The sequence below is a fragment of the Aquarana catesbeiana genome, linkage group LG04 (assembly GCF_042186555.1).
Source record: "Aquarana catesbeiana isolate 2022-GZ linkage group LG04, ASM4218655v1, whole genome shotgun sequence".
In the NCBI taxonomy this organism is placed as follows: domain Eukaryota; kingdom Metazoa; phylum Chordata; class Amphibia; order Anura; family Ranidae; genus Aquarana; species Aquarana catesbeiana.
In genome coordinates, this window is record NC_133327.1 from 677,975,715 (window position 1) to 678,001,450 (window position 25,736).

The following is a 25,736-nucleotide window of genomic DNA, read 5'->3' on the forward strand; positions in this document are numbered from 1 at the left end:
CTTTCTATTCTGCTGGCACTTCCTTACAATGTTTATTTACTTGTGTAAATGTGTATTTTATGTGTAGCCCTACCCCCGCATGGGGCTGCTGGTAACTGGTTCCCCTATTCCTGCACAGCCAAGCAGCAAGCATTTTCCACTTTCATCCGGACACAAGAAAACAGTCTCTGAGCTCGATTTTGTTGTTTTATTAGGGATAATAACTTGGATGGGGTAAAGGGGTTATGGGATGCCCAGCTTGACTGAAAGAATGAACGGGGACAACTTCTTTCCTATGTACAAAATCCTGGATTGTTCTTACTTGACATCATCAGTCCTTAAAGTGGTGTTCCACCCAAAAAAAAAAATATCTACATGAAAAATCCTAAAAAAAATTACAAAAAAATTTGGATATTTTTTTTTTTTTTACTCACCTCTAAATGCCTGTTGCTAGGGGGTCCCCCGTAGTCTGCCTCTTTCAGTGCCTGGGCTGGTGACATCACTTCCGTCTCGGCACAGGAAGGGCTCAGCTCTGCTCCCTCCCTCTTGTCAATCATCTGGGACCCATTACAGGTCCCAGGTGACTGAGCGGCCAATCACGGCGCTCGGCGCCCACAGTTGCAATGCCGGCGCCGCCGAACGGAGGGGGAGACGAGCGGAGCTTCGATCCCCCGCATCGCTGGGTAAGTGTCCAATTAAAAGTAAGCAGCTGCAGTATTTGTAGCTGCTGACTTTTAATTTTTTTTTTTTGATTGGCCCTCCTCTTTAAATTGGTTGTAAACCCTCGTGTTTTTTCACCTTAAAGCGGAGTTCTACACAAAAATGGAACTTCCGCTTTTCGGACCCCCCCCCCCCCCCCCCGGTGTCACATTTGGCACCTTTCAGGAGGGAAGGGGTATTTGCACCCACTGTGAAGTGAAGCCTTCACTTCCTGGTTCCCTACTGCGCATGCGACTCGCGCATGCGCAGTAGGGAACCAGGAAGTGAAGGCTTCACTTCCTGATTCCCTTACCGAAGATGGCGGCGGCAGCACCCAAGAGACGAGGGAGAGATCGGCTTCGGGTGCTGACATCGCCGGCGCCCTGGACAGGTAAGTGTCCTTATTTTAAAAGTCAGCAGCTGCAGTATTTGAAGCTGCTGACTTACAAAAAAAAAAATTTGGCAGACCTCCGCTTTAATGCATCCTATGCAGCAAGGTGAAAAAACACCTGGCAGTGACCGGCCCCCCAGCCCCCTGTTTTACTTACCTGAGCCCCGTATTTCTGTCGGTGGAGAAGTGTTCTCCCTCTCTCCACAAGGTCCTGGCTCTTGATTGGATATATTGATAGCAGTGCAGCCATTGGCTCCCACTGCTGTCGATCAAATCCAATGACGCGAGCACCCGGGGGGGGGGGCGGGGCCAGGTCCTGCATTCTGTGTCTATGGATGCAAATGCTGGACTCAGGAGTGCGCCTGCAAGGTAACCCCCCCCCCCCCCCAGGAGAGCGCTTCTCCTAGGGGGTTATCTAATGTGGGGAGGAGCCGCGAGGGGGGCCGGGGAGCCCAAAAGACGAGGTTTGGGGCCACTCTATGAAAACGAGCTGCACAGTGGAGGTAAGTATGATATGTTTGTTATTTAAAAAAAAAAAAACACACTTACAATCACTTTAATAATCGACAAGCAAAAGTCCCTTGAGGATTAGGAGCTTTTAGGTCCCTTTAGAAAATAGCACAGTTTGTTGTAGAATGCACACAGGAGTATCTCCTCTCCTTTGTAGAACTGCTCCCAGCTCTACTGCCTGCAGGAACTACTAGTCCTCCTGGCTGCTCCGAAGATCTCCCAGGGCAAGGGATAGGAAGGGTTAAGCACAGCGCTGTCCTCCTGAAAACTTCCTACACGTGGCAGTCTCTTCCCTTGTGAATCCCTGGGGGTGCTGATGTACTCACTCTGTCCTCTTTGCTCCCTGTTTCTCCTTAGCCTACGTTCACACTTATGTGCGTTTTCCGTTTTTCAGAAACACATTACAGTCCATTTAACATGGTTTCCTATGGTACATGTTCACATTTATGCGTTTTTCAGCCAGTGCATTTTTTGGAAGGGCTCTGGGACTTTTTTTCCTGCAGCAGATTGCGTTTTGGGTGTAATACACTTCAAAGGAGTCTATTACGCAATTCTTGCGTTTCTAATGTGTTTCAAAAACACTGTATATAGCTGGTTGCTAAGGAGCGGCCTGGGAAGCCGGCCGCCGCGTTCTTAACAACCGATGAGCCATCAGCTGAATGTAAAAAAAACAATTGATGGCTAAAAAAAATTTTGAAAAAAAAAAAAATGGCGTAGGGTCCCTCCCAAATCCATACCAGCCCCTCCAGGCATGCCAGGAAAGGGAGGGGACGAGCGAGCGCCTCCCCGACCCCAAAGCACCTTGTCCCCATGTTGATGGGGGACAAGGGCCTCTTCCCCACAACTCTGGGCTGTGGTTGTGGGGGTCTGCAGGCAGGGGGGGGGGGCTTATCAGAATCTAGAAGCCTCCTTTAACAAGGGGGCCCCCAGAACCCACCCCCCCATGTGAATGAGTATGGGGTACATGGTATCCCTACCCATTCACCAAAAAAGTGTGAAAGTGAATAAAGACAGGAGCCAGTTTTTGACAATTACTTTATTAAAAAATAAAAAAAAAACAATGGACACCCTCCATTGGTTCACAGCAATCATAAGATACAGAGGCACTCTGATTGGCTCTGTACATTTCATCTATGATCTGCACTGTCTAATGACAGCTCAACCACAGGTATTTAATAAATACACTGGCTGCCTATGTTTGTTTTCAACAGCATGTTTATAAACTGCGTTTTCTTTTTGTAAAATTACATAGTAGTAAGGTGGATAAAAAAACTATTTGATGAAAATAAGTTGTAATTCCACCCATAAATAATATACATGTTTTTGAATTTAATACCAAAATATCAGGAAGATACAGTAACAAACAAGTGAAAATAAAACTTTGGAGTGTATTAAAAAAAATAAAAATGAATAGCTGTTTGTCAATGGAAACTTGTACAAAGTTACCATAGATTATTGACTAGAGATCGGTTCTGGTATGGCTGTGTTTTCGCTGGTGTTAAGTTGTGTCTGGTCCGGTGAAGTTCGGTTTATTGGCGGCAAGACAGCGATCTGTGAAATTTTTCTGCTGGCTGGTGGGGTGGGGGTCTGCGACTCTCTGCCCTCCTCGCTCTTCCCCTGCAGAGCAAACATGAATGTTTAGTTGCTTCTGGAGCATTATCTGTGCATTGATATACATAGAGTGGCAACATATACAGTACCAGAGTCAGGGGCATTGCTAGGTCTACAAAAGATCTGGGGCTAGAGCCCATAGCAGCGAAGTAAAGAAAGTCATACGCTTGGGGGTGGGGGGGGGGCATACACATGTATACATCAGGGTCCCCAGAAATCCCCCCACTTACATCAGGGTCTCCAGAGCCCCCCTCATTACATCAGGGTCCCCAGAGAGCCTCCCTTCTTACATCAGGGTCCCCAGGGAGCCCCCTTACATCAGGGTCCCCAGAGAGCCTCCCTTCTTACATCAGGGTCCCCAGAGAGCCTCCCTACTTACATCAGGAACCCCAGAGAGCCCCCTTACATCAGGGTCCCCAGAGAGCCTCCCCCTTACATCAGGGTCCCTAGAGAACCCCCCACTTACATCAGGGTCCCCAGAGAGCCCCCCCACTTACATCAGGGTCCCCGGAGAGCCTCCCCCTTACATCAGGGTCCCCAGAGAGCCCCCCCCACTTACATCAGGGTCCCCGGAGAGCCTCCCCCTTACATCAGGGTCCCTAGAGAGCCCCTATACTTACATAAGGGTCCCAGAGCCCCTCTCATTTCATCAGGTTCCCCAGAGAGCGCATTTCTTACATCAGAGTCCCCAAAGAGCCTCCCCGTTACATCAGGGTCCTCAGAGAGCCTCACCCTTACATCAGGGTCCCTAGAGAGCCCCTATACTTACATCAGGGTCCCCAGAGCCCCCCTCATTTCATCAGGGTCCCCAGAGAGCCCCCCCCCCCTTACTTCAAGGTCCCCAGAGAAAGTTCCACACTGGGAGGGAGCGGAGTTAGACAAACTGTGGTTGGTTGGTTGCTAGCAACCAACTACTGAGGAGACAGTCAGCGGGGAGCTGTGGCAGCAGCCAGCCCAGGACAGGACTGCAAACCAGGAAAGTTCCACCCTCTGCTAAATGCTGGGGGGGCAGAGTCACGTGGTTGGTTGCTAGACGCTGGGCTGTCCTAGCAACCAACCACCACTGGAATGTCAGTCAGTGGTGAGCAGGAAGTACGGTACCGCGCCACCCAGTAAGAGACCAGGGGTCGGATCCAGAGTCTAGTCTCGGGAGGGGCACTGCCAGAAAATAAAGTGATGAAAGTGCTAAGGCCAGCCGTGACAGTCTTAACACTTTTATCAACTTCACAGGAGGTCTTTATGATCTCCCCATGGGCCTCCTGATGTGCTACAGCAGCAGTCCCCAACCTTTTTGGCACCGGGAACCGGCTGCTTGGAAGAAAATGATGCCAAGGCCCGAGGGAGTGGGGGGGGGGATGGGTCGGATGCAGTTTTCCCCTGGCATTGTCACTTGCCATGTCACTTGCCACAAGATGAAGATTGTCAGTGATTGTGTCCCTGGTGTCCCAGAGTGAGGGCGGGCAGTGAGAGATGATGTCATCTCTCTGCTCACCCGCCCGCTCACTCGATTGCCCGCTCACCATCCTGCCTATCCGCTTACCCGCCAGGCCCACTCACCATCCTGCCTATCAGCTCACCCGCCGGGCCCACTCATCGTCCTGCCTGCCCGCTACTTTCTCAAGGACCCGGACTGTCTCTCCATCCGCTCACCCGCCAGGCCCACTTCCCATCCTGCCCGCCCGCTACTTTCTCAAGGACCTGGACTGTCTCTCCATCCGCTCACCCGCCAGGCCCACTCACCGTCCTGCCCACCCGCTACTTACTCGGGGGGGGGGGGGGATTGCCCCTGTAAGAGAGTCAGGGCTTGGGGCCCCAGATTCGGGGCTATAGCCCCAGAAGCCACCCCCTAGCAACGCCGCTGACCAGAGTGCTGTACAGAGAACACTGAACCAGTCACATCAGTCTCTGCACCAGAGGAGCTAACACTCTAATGTCCCTCCACAGTCTCACACTATTATTATACATTTATATAGCTCTGATATATACCGCAGTGCTGTGCGGAGAATCATCAACCATGGGCACATTATTATTATATATTCATACACTGGCAGACAGAGATCTCATACCTTTACAGTGATGCCGTTAGTAATGCTGAAGCTGAAGGTCAGTACAGATGGAGGTCTTTTCTCTGGGGGGTGCGGGACGGGGGGAAGGTGGAAGGTTCTCAGCGGTATCTCTTCTACCTCGAACAATGCCAAACGTTTCCGGAGCATCTGCTGCATGTGGAGCACTGGGGAAAGAGACAGCCGCGGGTCAGTCCAATATGGTGACGCAAGGACAACTGTCGCACTGATGCAACAATATCAAAACTGAAGAAAATCTTACGTTTTCTTTTAACCGCTTCTGGACCGCCCCACGTACATTTGCTGCAGCGGGGCGGCCTATCTGCGCGAAATCACGTACCTGTATGTGATTCCGCTCTTCCTGGTCTGGGGCGAGCGCAGCTGGCGACCAGCTTCCGCAGCGGTTGGACACTGCGGGAGCCAATCAACGGGTCTGACGGACCTGATGTCCACCGGGACCCGCCGATCGTTTCCAAGGCAGACAGAACGGCGGTCTGCCTATGCAAACAAGGCAGATCGCCATTCTGTGACAGTAAAGGACAAGAGATCTGTGTTCCTGCTAAGCAGGAACACAGATCTCTGTCTTCTTACAGTACAAGCACCTTCCCCACAGTTAGAAAGCACTCCCTAGGGACACACCCTTTGATTGCCTCTTATGTTAACCCCTTCCCTGTCAGTGTCATTAGTACAGTAACAGTGCTTATTATTTAGCATTGATCACTGCATTGTCACTGGTCCCCAAAAAAGTGTCAGTAAGGTGTCCGATTTGTCCGCCGCAATGTCGCAGTCCCGCTATAAGTCGCTGATTGCTGCCATTACTAGTAAACCTAGTAGTGGACCTGGAAAGAAGCCCCGCACAGCAGCCATAGCAGCCTGGGGGGACTCCAGCCAATGTGGGGGCCCGGGCCCCCTACAGGTGTATGGGCTGTCCCCCTCTGATGGTGGCCCTGCAGAGAGATTATCTTTTTCTGTCTGTTTTTACTCTTTCACTGTCTAGTTACCAGGCTGGGGGTTGAATGAAGACCTCCCCTGTCATGGGGTGCAGGGAGCACAGGACAAGGGAGGATAGATGACGCGGAAGGTATTACTGCCATCCTTGGAAATTGATCAGCACGCTAGCAATTTACCTCAAGAACCCAAAGTTCCCCTATCTGGACACAACCGAAAATGCCAAGGGATCACGCCCACAGCAACACATAGCAAGATCCTTGTTTGTGGGGGGGGGGTGAAGTTATCACAATCTGCAATACCACCAGCCCACCACTAGAGGGAGATGATGAGAGAGAAGCGTGAACAGGGAGATGACTTTATCAGTCTGCTTTTGCTCTTTCACTGCCCAGTTACCAGCCTGGGGGTGGAATGAGGACCTTCCCTGTCAGGGATCGGGGATACAGAGGGTACAAGGACAAGGAAGGTTAGATAATGTGGACTGTATCGCTGGCCTCCTTGAAAGCAGAATGCTTGCAATTTATCAAAAGATCCCAAAGTTCCCCACTATGGACACAACCGAAAACAGCATGCACAGGATAATATCCCAACGCTGCCACCAGAGGCCAAGAGTCCATGCCCACAGCGACTTGTAGTGGGGTCCTTGACTGGGGGAGGAGGAATGATGGTGGAGATCGAACAAAGCTATGAAAGAGCATTACAATCTGCAATACCACCAGCCATCACTAGAGGTAGAGGAGGAGAGAAAAGAGCCGAAAGATGACCTTATCGGTCTGCTTTTCTCTTTCCCTGTCCAGTTACCAGGCTGGGAGTGGCACGAGGACCTCACCTGTCACAAATCAGGGTTCAGAGGTTACAAGTGAGGACAATGTGTAAGGCTGCAGGTCCTTGATAATCGAACATTTGCTGCAAACGCTTGTGGACTTGACTTTCATGATAGGGGTCACATTCTTTATATATTTGTGGAGTGCAGCAGTGGAGGGACACCCCAGACGATGTCCTTGGAGACGAAACGCGTCGGGAAGGTCTCCACTGCTGCTTATTGATTTTGTACAAGCGCTTTTTTCATCTACAATCATGTGAGTGTTCTTAAACTTTATTAAATTGTATTTTTTATATACGGAATTACACTATTTGGTCCCTTCTTGCTTTCTCCTTTGCCACGCTACATTTACAAATTTCCGAGTACCGTTCCATATGCGAGGCCACTCACCACGTGTCCTCATTGGAGTGCGAACAAGGAATCTCCAGTCCAGAGAAATTGACATCTTCTGAATCTATCTACCACATTACAAGCCTGTTTGACACGCAGAGCATACGTTCTGGCGTGTTCAAACATTCCGGTAAGCCTCCTCTTCTCATGGTGGTGGTTTTATCACAGTCACAAATTTGTACCTATGGACAAACACGTTTTTCTACACTGGAACTTCTTGCGGTTGAGTCTCACAACTCTAAACATATAGACTAGAATCATATATCCACAGAAGTTTCAACCGCAGCACTATCAGTGCCATTATTTATATCCTCACCTTTTACGTGTATTACACACAGATTGACTTTATTATTTGTATTGTTATTGTTACTTTTGATGACACAATTTACTTTTCTCATTCACTGTTTGCAATTTTTCAGATGCCATTTGGGCTTGCAGGCCCATCATTTTATAGCGCTACACTTTTTGCTTTTCTTCTTGATAATCGACCAACATGTTCGCAAATTATCATAAAGTTCCCTAGTCTTTGTTTGGAGGTGAAGGGATGAAGGAGAAGACAGAACGAAACGGTCAAAGAGTTTTTAAAGTCTGCAATACCACCAGCCACCACTAGAGAGCGAGGAGGAGACAGAAGAGTGAACAGAGAGATGACCTTATAAGTCTGCTTTTGCTCTTTCACTGTCCAGTTACCAAGCTGGTGGTGGAGCGAGGACCTCCCCTGACTTGGATTGAGGGTACAAGGACAAGGAACGTATCATCGTTTGTGGTGTGTCCTCGAAAACTGACCAGCACTCTGGCAGTTTCTGACAAAAAACCCAAGGTTTCTCAATCTGGATACAACTGAAAACAGCACACATATGCCAAACTTACTCGGGACTTTCTTGGCGCTCTCCGATGAACGGATCAGCCATGCTTTCCGGAATCCGGCCCAGAACGGCAGCAAGGAATCACACAGCGAATTGCGGAGGTGGTCGAAAATGGAGATTGGTGGCGGGTCAGCCTGAGCAGCAGCCTCTGTGTTTTTCAGCGCCACCTCCAGGATTTCCGGGGCAGCCTAGACGGGCGACAAGTGAAATTCTCTCTTTGAGTCAGTTTTTAAAAAAAAACATTGCAGGATGAAGATGGCGGAAATCTCAAAGATTCGTTTGCTGTTGTTCTTAGGTATAATTAAAGGTTTTTTTTTTTTTTTTAGTTATAGAATGAAGGTTTTTATTACTGTCTGTGTCCCGGTTAGGGAGATTGCCCCTCTCTATTAGTCCTGTTTGCGGTTGCACCTAACGTCCTTTTCCTGTAGGTGGCGACATTAAACCCATCTGTCATGAAGTATGGCTGTGTCCTTCAATGAACGAGAAAACGAGAAAAAAAAAAAACCTGACAGGTTATAACCCTCCTTCATTCTAACCAAAAAAGTTAGTTGCCTGGCTTTTATGATGACCTTCAAGTTTCCATATTTTCTGAATCACTGACCCAAAATAAGTGTTCAGATGAAGAAGCACAGAAGTCCTTATCTGAATTCTTGGTCCAGGCCTCAAAGTATTGAAGTTAGAGTGTCAGAATAACAGCCAGGAATATAGCATTTTCAGAAATGGCAGCCTTTGCATCTCCTCTAACCACTTGACTTCCGGAAGATTTACCCCCCCCTTCATGACCAGGCCATTTTTTGCAAAACGACTTTCTTTTGGTGGTATTTGATCACCTCTGCGTTTTTTTTATTTTTGTAGTTTTTTTTATAAACAAACAAAGACCGACAATTAAAAAAAAAAAAAAAAAACATATAATAATATATATATATATATATATATATATTTTTTTTTTTTTTTTTTTTTACTTTTGGCTATAATCAAATAGAAATTTAAAAAAAAAAAATCGAATTTCTTCATAAATTTAGGCCAATACAGTGCCTTGAAAAAGTATTCACACCCCTTGAAATTTTCCACATTTTGTCATGTTACAACCAAAAACATAAATGTATTTTAGTGGGATATTATGTGATAGACCAAAACAAAGTGTCACATAATTGTGAAGTGGAAGGAAAATGATAAATGGTTTTTTAAATTATTTTACAAATAAATATGTGAAAAGTGTGGGGTACATTTGTATGGCGCCCCCCGGAGTCAATACTTTTTGAACCGCTTTCTCTGCAATTACAGCTGCCACTCTTTTTGGGGATGTCTCTACCAGCTTTGCACATCTAGAGAGGGACATTTTTGCCCATTCTTCTTTGCAAAATATCTCAAGCTCTGTCAGATTGAATGGAGAGCGTCTGTGAACAGCAATTTTCAAGTCTTGCCACAGATTCTCAGTTGGATTTAGGTCTGGACTGTGACTGGGCCATTCTAACACATGAATATGCTTCGATCTAAACCATTCCATTGTAGCTCTGGCTGGATGTTTCGGGTCGTTGTCCTGCTGGAAGGTGAACCTCCACCCCAGTCTCAAGTCTTTTGCAGACTCTTATGCCCCGTACACACGGTCGGATTTTCAGACGGAAAATGTGTGATAGGACCTTGTTGTGGGAAATTCCGACCGTGTGTGGGCTCCATCACACATTTTCCATCGGATTTTCCGACACACAAAGTTTGAGAGTAGGCTATAAAATTTTCCGACAACAAAATCCGTTGTCGGAATTTCCGATCGTGTGTACACAAATCCGACGCACAAAGTGCCAGGCATGCTCAGAATAAATAAAGAGATGAAAGCTATTGGCTACTGCCCCGTTTATAGTCCCGACGTACGTGTTTTACGTCACCGCGTTCAGAATGATCGGATTTTCTGACAACTTTGTGTGACCGTGTGTATGCAAGGCAAGTTTGAGCCAACATTCGTCGGAAAAAATCCTAGGATTCTGTTGTCAGAATGTCCGACCGTGTGTACGGGGCATAACAGGTTTTCTTCTAAGATTGCTCTGTATTTGTCTCCATCCATCTTCCCATCAACTCTGATCAGCTTCCCTGTCCCTGCTGAAGAATGGTGTGTTCAGGGTGATGTGCAGTGTTAGTTTTCCCCCACACATAGCGTTTTGCTTTTAGGCCAAAAAGTTCAATTTTGGTCTCATCTGACCAGAGTACCTTCTTCCACATGTTTGTTGTGTCCCCCACATGGCTTCTCACAAACTGCAAACAGGACTTCTTATGGCTTTCTTTCACCAATGTCTTTCTTCTTGTCACTCTTCCATAAAGGGCAGATTTGTGGAGAACACGACTAATAGTTGTCCTGTGGACAGATTCTCCCACCTGAGCTGCGGATCTCTGCAGCTCCTCCAGAGTTACCATGGGCCTCTTGGGTGCTTCTATAAATAATGTTCTCCTTGCCACCCTCCTATTCAGGCATCCAGCCCCTTTTCGGATGCCGGCGCCTGAATTACAGTGGCAGGGGTGTCTTTTTGAAGCACCTGATTAGAGCCATAGGCTCTAATAGGCTTCAAAATGGGGTGGACTCGGAGCGCAGAGCATTGCGCTCGGAGTCCACCTAGATGTGTTAGAAAAGCAAATGAGAGGCCTTAACTTTTCTAAACCTGACACTTGCCCCGTCTCCTTCTTCCATCCACAATGGCAGGGAGGGGCAGGCACTGAGTTCCAAGATGGAGAAGCCCAGCACGCTCCTTAGGCCATGCTCAAAATTGGCTAGCACATGATAAAATTCTGGAGGTTATAAAAACCAAGGAGACCTTTTTTTTTTGGAGCAGCAGTATCACTTTACGTACTCACTATTTGCCATGGTACTGCTCCTTGATACCCTCCCAACTGACGGGTGCTCACTCCTCCCGAGTCTTTTCCTCCCATACACTCTAATGTAGATGAGGTGAAGCTGAACACCACTTCTGTAAAGCTATAATCAAACTTTTTTGTTCCAACACAATTCCAGACACTAAATCCTCTTCCTCTGTTAGATGTGTTTGGCCCTCTTCTGTGGTTTATTCATAAAACCCCTGCAACTGTCTCAGTAGGGAGCGAAATGCGTCGGAAACAAGCGGGAAAGTGTGCTGGAACAAAAAAAAAAATAGATTTTAGCTTTACAGGAGTGGAGAAGTGGTGTGCAGAGAGGGGTGGTCTACCCAGAATTAATATTTCAGATTTGGTTAGATGCTGGAAGATGACGTAGCCCACCAATTTAAGGCTACCTACCTGCAGGACAGAGTTTCCATCTGGTGGGAGAAATCTCTCCCTGACCACCTGCACTTTCCTCCTCAGCAGGCCACGATCTGGCATGGCATGGTGGGCATTCTTATATTTCTGTACCTCCAGGCAGCAGAGTAAGTTATTCTCAAGTAGCGGCAGTCTCTCTTCAGTGCCATGCGTCTGGAGATATCTCAAGAAATGCAGCACTTCAGGAGTTGGCCAACCCTCGGCGGCAAGCTGAAGTGCCCGGTTGAAGGCACGTATATCCTCTACGGTTGGCTGCATCTGTGCCTGGTGACCAACGTTGTTCTTCCGACCACGAAGACGCTTCAGGACCATCTTGCTGGTGAGAACTTGAAGAATCGGCTCCAGTCTTGCCCACCCTTCATCTCCCGGCTGTTCCACACCATAGTCTTTTAACCGGCCATTCATCTCACTCCAGAAGTTATGGAAGGATGGATCCAACAGCGAGCTGAGAAACAATGTTACTTCTTTTATTGACAGATTGGTAATCTTACCCTTGGAGAGCTCCTGGGTTAAACGTTTCTTTAGTCCCTGCAGATGTGGGAAGTGAAAAAGTTCCAGGTCGAGAATCTTCTGTACCAATCCCACCACTTTTCGGTCGCTTTTGTCACTCTGTAGAGCATGAAGTAATTCCAAAGCCCTCAAGGTCTGGGGATCCTCTGTTTCTTGTACGACTTTCCTGTACACCTTATACACTGTTCTGTTCTGTAGTACCTCTATCAAGGTATCGGGCTCTGACAACAGCTGGCCAGGATGTTCGGGGATGGCCTTGGTCACCCTCAGAGAGTCTTTCCGTCTCCTGACCTTCTTTGTGTCTTCAGAGTTTCCTGCCCATTGCTGGCTCTCTTTACCTGCCCTGCATTAATTAGAAAGGTCATAGGTTCATTTATTATATTTTTCTATAATATTAGAAGTTTGTCTATTATATTGTACAAAGAGAGAAGCCGGCAATTTGATCTTTCAAAAGTACAACATTTTTTTATGTTGCAGGTGGGGTGCAAATAATACAAGGGCTTTCGCTTTTTCGGCATGTAGCCTTACTCATAGCTATAAATAAGGCTGCATTCACACCTGAGCATAGCGTCTTTCACCAATTTTTTTGCGCGATTTTGGCGAGTGTCTTTTATGCATGACATGCGCGTGTTTATACAGCGTTTTTGAGCTTTGGCGTTTTTTTATTAGCCAATAGAGAAAACCATTATCTGCTGCATCATTTGTTGCTAGGTATTGCAACTTTTTTTAGCTTTTCCATTCATTAGCTTTTATTTCTTTTTTAATTATTATTATTTATTTTTTTATTTTTTTCATTAGGGTAAGGGGTTAGAGTTAGGCCCCTTTCACACATGCGGACCGTTCATTTCATCAGTTCAGTCACATCAAAACGGATGAAGTATTCATCCATTTTTCATCCGTTTAAAAAAAAAAAAAAGTGAACTGAACTTCAAACACCGTGTATAGCTGGTTGCTAAGGAGGGGGCCGGAAAGCCCAGCGCTGCAGCCTTAACAACCGATGAGTCGTCAGCGTTTTCCCGCTGACAGCTGAATGTAAAAAATATAAAAAAATATAAAAATTTAGGGCAAAAAAGAATTGTGAAAAAAAAAACGGCGTGGGATCCCCCCTCAGGACCATACCAGGCCCTTTGGGTCTAGTATGGATTCGGAGGGGACCCCCCCCCCATACCAAAATTAAAATAAAAAATGCCGTAGGGTCCCCCCTAAAATCCATACCAGACCCTTATCCGAGCATGCAGCATGGCAGGTCAGGAAAGGGAGGGGACGAGCGAGCGCCCCCCCCTCCTGAACCTTACCAGGCCACATGCCCTCAACATGGGAGGTGGACGCTTTGGGGCAGGGGGGCTCTGCGCTCCCCACCCCAAAGCATCTTACCCCCATGTTGGACAAGGCCTCTTCCCGACAACCCTGGCTGGTGGTTGTCGAGGTCTGCGGGCAGGGGCTTATCAGAATCTGGAAACCCCCTTTAACAAGGGGGCCCCCAGATCCCGGCCACCCCCATGTGAATGGGTATCAGGTACATCGTACCCCTACCCATTCACCCTAAAAAGTATGTAAATGTAAAATGTAAAAGAAAAAAAGAGCCGGTTTTTGACAATAGCTCCGAGCTGTCTTCTCCCCGAGCAGTCTTCTCCCGCCGCTGTCTTCTTCCTTGCCGCCGCTGTCTTCTTCCTTGCTGCCGATGTCTTCTTCAAAAAATGCGCTCTTCTCCTGAGGCTGTCTTCCTCCGTTGTGCTGTTCCCCCCGCTGTCTGACATCTCTTATATAGCCATCAGGCGTGGCCATTCGATGACATCACCCAGAGGGCCCGCCTCTCGTGGCGGCAATGGATGGCAATTCCCCATGCCTATATAAGAGATGTCAGACAGAGGGGGACAACACAACGGAGGAAGACAGCCTCAGGAGCAGAGCAGCTTTTTTGTTTTTAGCGGGTAACCGGCAGCGAGGAAGAAGACAGCGGCGGCGAGGAAGAAGACAGCGGCGTGGGAGAAGACAACTCCAGGAGAAGACGGCTTGGGGAGAAGATGGCACCGGGAGAAGACGGCTCTGGGAAAAGACAGCTCAGAGCTATTTTTTAATAAAAGACTTGTCAAAAAACGGCTCTTTCCACCATTCATATAGGGGGGGGGGGCAGGATCTGGGGGCTCCCTTGTTAAAGGGGGGCTTCCAGATTCCGATAAGCCCCCCTCCCGCAGACCCCTACAACCATTGGCCAGGGTTGTCGGGAAGAGAATGCATAGAATGCATTAGGGTGAAAAACACCTTTAAGGTTAGGTTAGGGTTAGGATTAGGGGTTGGGGTTAGGGTTGGGATTAGGGGTTAGGGTTATTTATTATATATTTTTTTTGTTAGGGTGTTAATATGACTACTACTACTACTACTGAATAATAATAATAATAATAATAATAAATAAATGTAAAATAAATAAAGTATAAGCCGACCAGAATATAAGCCGAGGCACCTAATTTTACCACAAAAAACTGGGAAAACTTATTGACTCGAGTATAAGCCTAGGGTGAGAAATGCGCAGCTACTGTAAGTGGAAAAGATGGTCAACAATGCCCATTTGCAGCCTCACTGTGCCCATTTGCAGCCATAGGTCCCCCGAACGTCAAACTTGGTAGTTAAGGGTTCCTAGATGCCCCCTAGCTGCAGCCAAAATTTAGGGTCTCTGGACCCAAAGGGTCCCGAAATGACATTGCTGCAGATGGAGACAGTTGACGGACTTTGGGGCCCCCTATCTCAGGGCCACTTGGTGCTAGGAACCCCACATTTGGTGTGCAAACCCAGTGGAACTAGCACTACAACATATCCAACGTGTTCCTAGCACCAGTTAGCCCCGAGATACGGGGCCCCAAATTCGGTTCGGAAAATGTCAAGCACTTTTCTGCAGCAGAGAATGACATTTTCCGAACCGACTTTGGGGCCCCGTATCTCGGGGCCACTTGGTGCTAGGAACCCCAGCTTTGGATATGTTGTAGTGCTAGTGCTTCCACTGGATTTGCACACCAAATTTGGGGTTACAATTTATCTTGGAAGAAGGACCTTTTTTTTTCCCACCATTTTTGATTTTCATATTTTTACACTGGACTTATTTATTTACATGTTAAAAATTTGTTTTCTTCACCTGTTTGCAAAAACCTTTTTTAACGTTTTATGTTATTTGAATTCATGTTACTTGATATGTATATTTTTTTGGTATATCTGGATTTAGCGCTGCTCCATCCTACAAGTTTATATTCCTTTTTGTAACTGTTCCTGCATCTTGTTTAATTATAATAATGATAGTAATAATAATAAATTAACAACAAAATAATATTGATACATTATTATTTTCAGAATAATTATTTAAATATTGTCATTTTAAAAACCTACAAAAAATTTAAGAAAACTTATTCTTTCTTGTAACTGTTTCTGCATCTTGCTGTTATTATTATTATTATTATTATTATTATTATTATTAATAATACTAATAATAACATTTTAACAATAACAACAAAAAATAATAATAACAATAATAAATTATTATTATTATGGGGACGACCTCCTGCTCTTTCTGAATGACGCGGACTCCTCTCTTAGAGGAGCGCTGCAAGTATTGACTGAATTCTCCAAGGTAACAGGATTACGGGTGAACTGGACAAAATCCCAGTTCCTGGCTATTGACCCTGAGGCAAAAAAACTGGCCCCCGCCGGATCTGCAGATGCAATGGGTGGACGAAATGGTGTACTTGGGGGTACGCGTCTCGAGAGACGCATCCAGCTTTATCCCCCTTAACCTAGACCCGGTGGTCCAAGTAGTCAAGGCCAAACTAAAAGCCTGGGAGAACCTTCCTCTATCCCTATTAGGCCGCATTAACTTAATTAAAATAAAAATCATACCTAAATTTACATACCTATTTCGTAATTCCCCACAATGGATACCTTGCTCATTTTTCACGAAATTGAACCAAATTTTCTCCTCCTTCCTCTGGGGTCCAAACCCCCCCTATATTTAAACTCTACACACTGATGCGTCCGTTGTTGCGGGGGGCTGGCATTTCCAGACTGGTCACAGCAGTTTGGTGGCTAGTGCCGGACGCGTCCAACCCCGCTGCGGTTCTGGAGGCTGCGGTGGTCAGCTCTGTGGAAGCCCTAACACATTTACCCCTTCGAGGTCCCAAGGCTCCATATGATTTGACCACCTCCATGCACACGACGCTAAGGGCCTAGGGGGGCGGGACTGGGACTTGAGAAGTTACCTCGGAATGCAGTCTCCCCGCACACCCCCCTATGGAACAACCCTACCCTACCCCATCTCTACTCATTACCAGACCCTAAAATATGGGCCAAATGCGGTATTAAACTGTTATCTGACCTCACCACCGGCACCGCCATACACCCCTTCAATCACCTAGTATCCCACAACAATGTGCCTCCCTCGCATCTATTTCGCTATATGCAACTGTCTCATGCGTTTAAAGCCCAAATAATACCCAACGACACGCAAATAGTGCAATCCGATCTGGAGAGGGTCACAAGATATGAATGCACCAGGAAACCGACCTCGGTCCTTTATGCACATCTACTCAGAGTTTCCTCTCCAGATCTGTCGAAGCTCCGGCAGCGATGGACACAGGATATCCCGACACTAGACTCCGAGGATTGGGAGGACATGTGGGATTTCCCCTTCAAAATCCTGGTCTCACTTCGAGATCGTCTCATACAATACAAAATACTACATCGGGCATATCTCACCCCGTATAGATTGCATAAAAATGAGGACCTCCCTGTCCTCGGAGTGTTGGAGATGTACTGGGGATCCGGGTGATTTTATACACATTTTCTGGTCCTGTCCAGCAATTAAAAACTACTGGTCACAAGTACTATCAGTAATACAAGAAGTGGTGGGAACAGATATAGCCCCAACCCCGCAGATCTGGTGGAAGAATTAGCCCCCAGGATAGCAGAGAGAACCCTCATAGGACTCCTGCTCTTTTAATCCAAAAAAAAATGATCACTCTCTGCCTGAAAAAACGTGCCCCACCATCCATATTGTTATGGAAAACACATGTCAATAAAGTACTACCACTCTATAAGGAAACCTACCAAAACAGGGGATGCCCCAAAAAATATGATAGAGTGTGGGCCAAATGGTTAGCTGAGGCCTCCACGGCAAGCGCAGACTGATTGAACAGGTACATGATACCACTCTACGGGAGAAAGTGATACTGATACATTGGTTGATTTTTTGGTAATGTAATCTCTGATATGGGTTTATTTGATATCTATTATTGTCCCTACTGATAGATCTGATCCTGAAATACTTTAATTGAGCAGGAGCCAATACAGCACTAGGTTTGTTTGTTGTTCTTTTCTATCGGACGTGCTACAGCTGTATCATATTAATGCTGGAAGCAGCTCAATGGCCGGCTGGCACTGACTCCTGCGTGGGTCTAGTCCCAATGTTGTGGCAGGTTTACTGTTGTTATTTGTTTGTATGTCTTATACTCAATAAAAAGATTTTCAAATATATATATATATTATTATTATAGTATTCCTTCTTGTGGCTGTTCCTGCATCTTTTTTAATAATAAAAATGATAATAAAATATTAACAACAAAATTATAATAATAATTATAAATGTTCTTATTATTTTCTTAATAATTATTTAATTATTAGAATTTCAAAAACCTACAAAAAAAATAAATTAATTAATTCCTTCTTGTAACTGTTTTTGCATCTTGTTTAATTATAATAATAACAGTGATAATAATAAAATATTAACAACAAAATAATAATGATTTATTATAATTTTCATAATTATTTAAATATTGTAATTTTAAAAACCTACCTTTTTTAAGAAAACGTATTCTTTCTTGTATCTGTTTCTGCATCTTGTTTATTATTATTATTATTATAATAATAACAACATTTTAACAACAACAACAAATAATAATAATAATAATAATAACAATAATAAATTATTATTATCATTATAGTATTCCTTCTTGTAACTGTTCCTGCATCTCGTTTATTAATAAAATGATAATAAAATATTAACAACAAAATAATAATATTAATTAAATAATTTTTAAGAACATAATAATATATTTTATTAGAATTTCAAAAACCTACAAAAAATAAATTAAAATTAATTCCATCTTGTTTTTACATCTTGTTTAATTATAATAATGATAGTAATACTAATAATAAAATAATAAAGAAAACATTTTTTATTTTCATAATAATTCTTTAAATATTGTAATTTTAAAAACCTACAAAAAAAAATTTAAGAAAATGTATTCTTTCTTGTAACTGTCTATGCATCTTGTTTATTATTATAATTTTATTATTACTATTATTATTACTATTATTATTATTATAATTATTAATAATAATAATAATAATAATAATAATAATAATAACAGCAACATTTTAACAACAACAAATAATAATAACAATAATAAATAATTATTATTATAGTATTCCTATTTGTAACTGTTCCTGCATCTTGTTTGTTAAAAATAATAATAAAATATTAACAACAAAATAATAATAAATTATATTATTATCTTAATAATTATTTAATTATTAGAATTTAAAAAACCTACAAACAATAAATTAAAATTAATTCCTTCTTGTAACTGTTTTTGCATCTTGTTTAATTATAATAATAATAGTAATAGTAATAGTAATAATAATAATAATAATAATAATAATAATAATAATAAATATTAACAACAAAATAATGATTTATTATTATAATTTTCATAATAATTATTTAATTATTAGAATTTCAAAAAACTACAAAAAATAAATATAGGAAAACTTATTCTTTCTTGTATCTTTTTCTGCATCTTGTTATTATTAGTATTATTATTACTATTATTACAAGATACAGAAAAAGATACAAGAAAGAATAAGTTTTATTAATTTTTTTTAGGTTTTTAAAATAATAATATTTAAATAATTATTATGAAAATAGTAATAATAATGTATCATTATTATTTTGTTAATATTTTATTATTACTGTTATTATTATAATTACATGAATAATAGCAACAACATTTCTTTAACAACAATAATAATATTTAACAACAATAATAATATTTAAATAATTATTATGAAAATAGTAATAAAAATGTATCATTATTAGTTTGTTAATATTTTATTATTATTATTACTGTTATTATTATCATTAAATAAATAATAATAACAACATTTTTTAACAACAACAATAATAATAATAACAACAACAATAAATTATTATTATTATTATTATAATAGTTTTCCTTCTTGTAACGGTTCCTGCATCTTGTTTATTAATAAAAATGATAATAAAATATTAACAAAATAATAATAATAAATTATATTATTATTATTTTCTTAATAAAATAATAATGCTAATAATTCTTTAATTATTAGAATTTCAAAAACCTACAAAAAAAAAGAAGAAAAGAAAACGTATTTCTTCTTGTAAATGTTTCTGCATCTTGTTTATTATTAATATTAATAAAAAAATTTTAACAACAACATCAAATTATAATAATAATAATAATTTATTATTATTATTATTATTATTATTATTATTATTATTATTATTATTATAGTATGCCTTCTTATAACTGTTCCTTCATCTTGTTTTGCTGTACTATTACAGTAAAGAATCCTTTCTTATCAATACTGAATGCACTGAGTATAAAATATCATTTAGTGGTGAGGAGGGGTTTATTTATCACCTTTTCTGCCCAGCCTTTGGTGATGGGGTTTCCAAGCTGTCGGTCTCTTGGGGCTGGAAGGAAACGGGGGCACAGTATCTAAAATACAAAAAAGCAGAAATAACTTTAAGTTACACATTGGTCTGTAAATAAGAAACAAACAATCTCTTAGATCTTCCGAATGTTCAGTCATCTTCTTGCTTTTCCCACGCTGTCACCTCTCGATCCGTTGGCTGATATTTACTTTTCCATCCAGGAAATTGAGTCACTCCCTCAATCTATGTACCGTATCCAGCCCCAGCAATGCCTACGGATTTATTCTTCTCAGACTCGGTCTTTTGGAAAGTTGAGAGGTGTGATTAAAGCTGAACTCCAGGCCCAAAAAAAAAAAAAATGTAACCACTTCAGTACCAGGCACTCCCCCCCCCCCCCCCCCTTTCCTGCCCAGGCCAATTTTCAGCTTTCAGCTCTGTCGCTTTTGAAAATGACAATTGCGCGGTCATGCAACACTGTACCCATATGAAATTTTTATCTTTTTCACACAAGTAGAGCTTTCTTTTGGTGGTATTTGATCACCTCTGGGGTTTTTATTTTTTTTACCAAACAAATAAAAAAAGACCAAAACTTTTGAAAAAAAAAGTTTTTCTTCGTTTTCTGTTTTCTCCTTCACTGATGGGCACTGATGAAGCTGCATTGACGGGCACTAATAAGGCGGCACTGCTGGGCACTGGTGAGGTGGCACCAATGAGGTGGTACTGATGAGGTGCCACTGATGATGGGCACTAATATGCAGCACTGATAGGCGGCACGGATGGGCATTAATAGGCGGTAGTGATGGGCACTCATAAGTGGCACTGATGGGCACTGAAAGGCTGCACTAATGGGTACTTATAGGTGGCACTGATGGGCACTGATAGGTGGCACTGATAGGCGACACTTATGGGTGGCACTGATGGGTAGTTATGAGTGGCACTGATGGTCACTGATGGGTGGCTCTGATGGGCCTCACTGTAAAGGAGGCATTGGCAGGCATTACTGATGGGCACTGATTGACATCATTTTTGGGCACTGATTGGCATCATTTTTGGGCACAGATTGGCATCCCTGGTGGTCATGGGTGGCATACCTGGTGGTCATCTGTGGTGGGCATCCCTGGTGGTCCTGGGTGGGCATCCTGGAGGGGGGTTGCTGCGCTGATAATCAATCAGCGCAGCCCCCACTGTCAGGAGAGCCGTGATTGGACATGGCTGATCACATGGTAAAGAGTCTCAGTCAGATTGGTTACCACCAATCGCTGCATGCCCCCCCGGCCTGTAAGAAAATGGCAGTTAAAGTGGTTAGATATGTTATCAAATAGCCACAAAGGATAAAAATCCATTCTGTGTGCAGAATATTTTCGCTGCAAACCCAGATATTACCTTGTAAAAGTAGCAGGGACATTATCAGTGTGCTGTACATAGCCTGGCCAGAGCTGTGGGAGGCACCCAGCTGACCCCACCCACTACTGGCTGCCCTGCAGAAAACTACAGGAGGGGGCGGAAACCAGACCAGTCCCCCTGCACAAGGAGAGAGAGCAGCAGTAAGCGGTCTTTATTACAGGAAGTCTCACACTGGATTACTGCACAGATCTGGAAGAAATACTCAAAGCTCACCGAGATTCAAGTAAGAATACACAATGAATGGATTTAGACAAGATTTGCATTTCCTGGAGTCCAGCTTTTAATTGTGAACATTAGCGGCATTCCACGAGTCTCATGTGGTTTTTATTACCAGTTGTCTCCTGGGTTCTCCTGACCATCAGCTTGGTTAGAAGAAGGAATTACCCTGGCACTGTGTGTTTGTAAACAAAGCCATTCATCACCAAAGCCATGTGATTGCCATGATAGTGCAGAGATGGAGATCACATGTTCCATTATGGTTAGGGGTTTGTGTTTTTGACACAAGAAAAGGTCCAGGATAGGTTAAATGGGCTTTTGTGACCCTCATGAGACATACAGTATAAAGCCCATAATACCCTAAAAAAAAAAGACAAAAACTACATAATTCCCATTGATCCTGCCATGCTTCCTATAATTAAGGCACTTTCTATAGAGTGACAGTGCTCTGTCCCTATCTTGAAATTGCTCTAATGAGTTGTCACTCTGTCAGTCACATGTGCCTCTGGTAGAGATTATAGGCATACATTGCACTGGCATGGTCCACCATTGTCACTATCGGGAAGTCTATACAGAGCAACGATGCACAGCTGAGGCTGGAGTGAGTATTGGTGAGATCCCTGACCTGAGTTCCCAGCTTTGTACACTTGCTGTGCCCATCATGAGGGGTTCCCACCATCTCGGCATTGAGTTCCTTGGTCTGTTCATCAGCTGTGCTCATTATGAGGGGTTTCCACCATCTCTACACTGAGTTTCTGGGTCTGTACACCTGCTGTGCCCATTATGAGGGGTTCTCACCATCTCTGCACTGAGCTCCTGAGTCTGTACACCTGCTGTGCCCATTATGAGGGGTTCCCACTATCTCTGCACTGAGCTCCTGGGTCTGTACACCTGCTGTGCCCATTATGAGGGGTTCCCACTATCTCTGCACTGAGCTCCTGGGTCTGTACACCTGCTGTGCCCATTATGAGGGGTTGCCACCATCTCTGCATTGAGTTCCTTGGTCTGCACATCAGCGGTGCTCATCATGAGGGGTTCCCACCATCTCTGCACTGAGTTCCTTGGTCTGTACACCTTCTGTGCCCATTATGAGGGGTTCCCACCATCTCTGCACTGAGTTCCTGGGTCTGTACACCTGCTGTGCCCATTATGAGGGGTTCCCACGATCTCTGCACTGAGCTCCTGGGTCTGTACACCTGTTGTGCCCATTATGAGGGGTTCCCACCATCTCTGAACTGAGCTCCTGGGTCTGTACACCTGCTGTGCCCATTATGATGGGTTCCCACCATCTCTGCTCTAAGTTTCTGAGTCTGCACACCTTCTGTACCCATTATGAGGGGTTCCCACCATCCCTGTGTTGAGTCCACAAGTCTGTACACCTACTGTGTCCATTATAAGGGGTTCCCACCATCCCTGTGCTGAGTTCCCAGGACTGTACACCTTCTGTGCCCATTACAAGTGGTTCCCACCATTCCTGCTGGATTTTTATTTTATATGATGGAGAATGTAACAGGAGGCAGTGCAGCACATAAAGGTAACACAGCCATAAACTACTGCAGGGAGACCTCGCCGTTTGAGTCCCCAAGAGATATAGGAGGGGCAGGGAAGGTCTTAGCCCACCAGACTCTATCACGCAGGGCATCATGTGTTGTGTGCAGCAATAATCCCAGCTGAAGTGGGGCACATTTGCTATCTTACCCCCAGCTGACCCTCTTCCCCGGGTGGGGTCTGGCCATCGTTCCGTTCCTCAGTGCTGTGCAGTTCAGGGCGGAGGGCGGTTTATGCTCTGGGCACAGCTGGGCTCTGCAGCTCCAGTAACAAGCTCTAGTCTCAGCTGACATCTCAGGTATCCCCCGGAGGAATGGTGTCTTACATCAGAATATAAACAGCTCTGTGTCTGCTGTCTGTGCAGGTTGTTAAGGAGGATTTTCTGCACTGTTAACTTCCTAAGCTGACCCTTAAAGTCTATGGAAACCCAATCACTAAAATCTCATATCATCTGTAACATGGTATCTCCACCGAAGGAGATGCTGGACTTTAAGAGGCTCTCCTCTCCTGTTGGTGACCCAACTTGTAGCTCCATCCAACAACTGACTGACCCACAGATAGACTTCTTTACCTTTTATCCTCTTTTTGCAATTTTATTGACTCATATGTCTTGGGGGAGAGAAAGTTAGCAGCACAGGATGCCCAAAACAGCAGCAAACATTTCCTAAAATTATTTAGGCTCAGATGGGCTATCTTCCCGTTTTCCAGGCCAGCTTAGAAGCTGTATGCCCAGATTTAGACCCTCAAGAGAACAAACCCATCTCCACTCTGACTTCCTCTTTCAGGCAATGGGTTTGGGAGGCAAAGACTTGACCTTTCTACACTTACATCCTCCCCAGGCAAAGCCATAAAGACAAGGACCTTTCTATAAGGTCCTTGCCTCCAAGGGCAAGCCAGCTTAGGTTCAGGACCCCAAGAGAACAAACTCTTCTTCACTTTAGCTTCCTCCCTCAAGCAATTCGCATCAGGAGGAAAAGACTGGACCCTTCCATACTTACATCTTGACCAAGCAAAGCTTTGGAGGCAAGGACCATTCTAAAAGGTCCTTGCCTCCAAGGACAGGCTAGATTAGATTCTGAAGGCCCAGTTTCAGACCCCCAAGAGTACAAACCCTTCTTCACTCTGGCTTCCTCCACTCGGCAAAAGCCCAGTAGGCAAAGACTGGGTCCTTCCACACTTACATCCTACCCAGGCAAAACCATAGAGACAAGAACCTTTCTAGAGGGTCCTTGCCTCCAAAGACAGGCCAGCTTAGATTTTCTAAGCCAGGTTCAGGACTCCAAGAGAACAAACCCTTCTTCACTCTGGTTTTCTCCTGCAAGCAATGGGCCTTGGGAGGAAAAGACTGGACCCTTCCAGACTAACATCCTTGGTAGGCAAAGCCTTGGAGGCAAGGACCTTTCTATAAGGTCCTTGCCACCAAGGACAGGCCAGCTGTACAAGGAAAGGCCAGCTTAGATTATGTAGGCCCAGGTCCAGACCCCAAAGAGTGCAAACCGTTCTTCACTCTGGCTTCCTCCCCCAGGCAAAAGCCCAGGAGGCAAAGAGTGGACCCTTCCACATTTACATCCTGACCAGGCAAAACCTTGGAGGCAAGGACCTTTCTAGAAGGTCTTTGCCTCCAGGCTTCCTCCCCCAGGCAAAAGCACAGTAGGCAAAGACTGGACCCTTCCACATTTACATCCTGACCAGGCAAAGCCTTGGAGGCAAGGACCTTTCTAGAAGGTCTTTGCCTCCAAGGACAGGCCAGCTGTTTAAGGACAATCCAGTTCAGATTATGTAGGCCGAGGTTCAAGCCTGCAAGAGAGCAATCCCTTCTTTTTCAGCCTTCTTCCCTCAGGCAATGGACCTAGGAGACAAAGACTTGACCCTTCCATGCTTACATGCACACCTGGTAAAGCCTAGGAGGCCAGGACCTTTCTATAAGGTCAACCCAAATATGTATCCTCTTCTCTGCCCATATCACTGGCATAAACCCATCAGTGATTTGCCAGGACAGAAAAAATATTCATAACCCAATATATTGTATCTTGCGAAAACTCAACAGCAGCAGGCAGAAGCATTCAATGTATTTGGGTTTAGGAGAAACCCAGCGAACGCACACAACACAAACAAAACTCTGGCTGGCTACAGGCTAGCTGCAAACACTAAATTTAGATGATGGACACTCCAGACTAAGGATTGGTCCCTACAGATGTTAACATCATTTCAAAAGCTATTTGCAACCTTTTTAAAATTAGCAGCTGTCATAAACACAATCCCTAGAGACCCCCCTATGAGGGTCCTGTAGGGTAAAGCACCTGGTGTAGTTTCCAAGTTTGGCCACTAGATGCCCCCATCGCTAATCGATGAACCTTGTGTGCTAAAGCCGCCTGGGTTAAAGTATAACTAGACTTTATTTTCATTTTTGAATGGAATAGAGAGGGATTCGAACCCCCTGTCAGTTTGTATCGTTGTCTGTGTCCCCACTAGGGAGATTCACCCTCTCTATTGTCCTGGTTACGGAGAGTGAAAGTGAAAGATAATTCCCAAATTACTGGAACAGTAATACAAGGGAAATCTTCCAATGTGGACACTAGTTCTGGTGACAACCAGGTATTGCCTCACTTTGGAGGGATTTCCTCTCCCTTCCTGTTTTATGTTATGTTTTATTTAGTAAATGGTAACCAGCCCAATGGGACACAGATGATAAAGAAAAAACAAAAAAAAACAAAAATAAACGACAGGGGTCATAGCCCTCCCTTATTCTCTCTGTAGCACCCTG

At 44.2% G+C, this 25,736-nt stretch overlaps 1 protein-coding gene across 2 annotated transcripts in view; it reads right to left on the bottom strand.

The window, feature by feature from the left end:
* Positions 1–2,888: 2,888 nt before the first annotated feature.
* Positions 2,889–25,736, bottom strand: part of LOC141141035 (uncharacterized) — a gene marked incomplete at its 5' end in the record, with an annotated part of 96,554 nt that continues 73,706 nt past the window's right edge. For both annotated transcript variants that reach the window (XM_073628695.1, XM_073628694.1), the window contains 5 exon segments: positions 2,889–3,196; positions 5,257–5,420; positions 8,285–8,468; positions 11,539–12,412; positions 19,791–19,868. In XM_073628695.1, the coding sequence (XP_073484796.1) occupies positions 3,032–3,196; positions 5,257–5,420; positions 8,285–8,468; positions 11,539–12,412; positions 19,791–19,868 (1,465 nt within the window).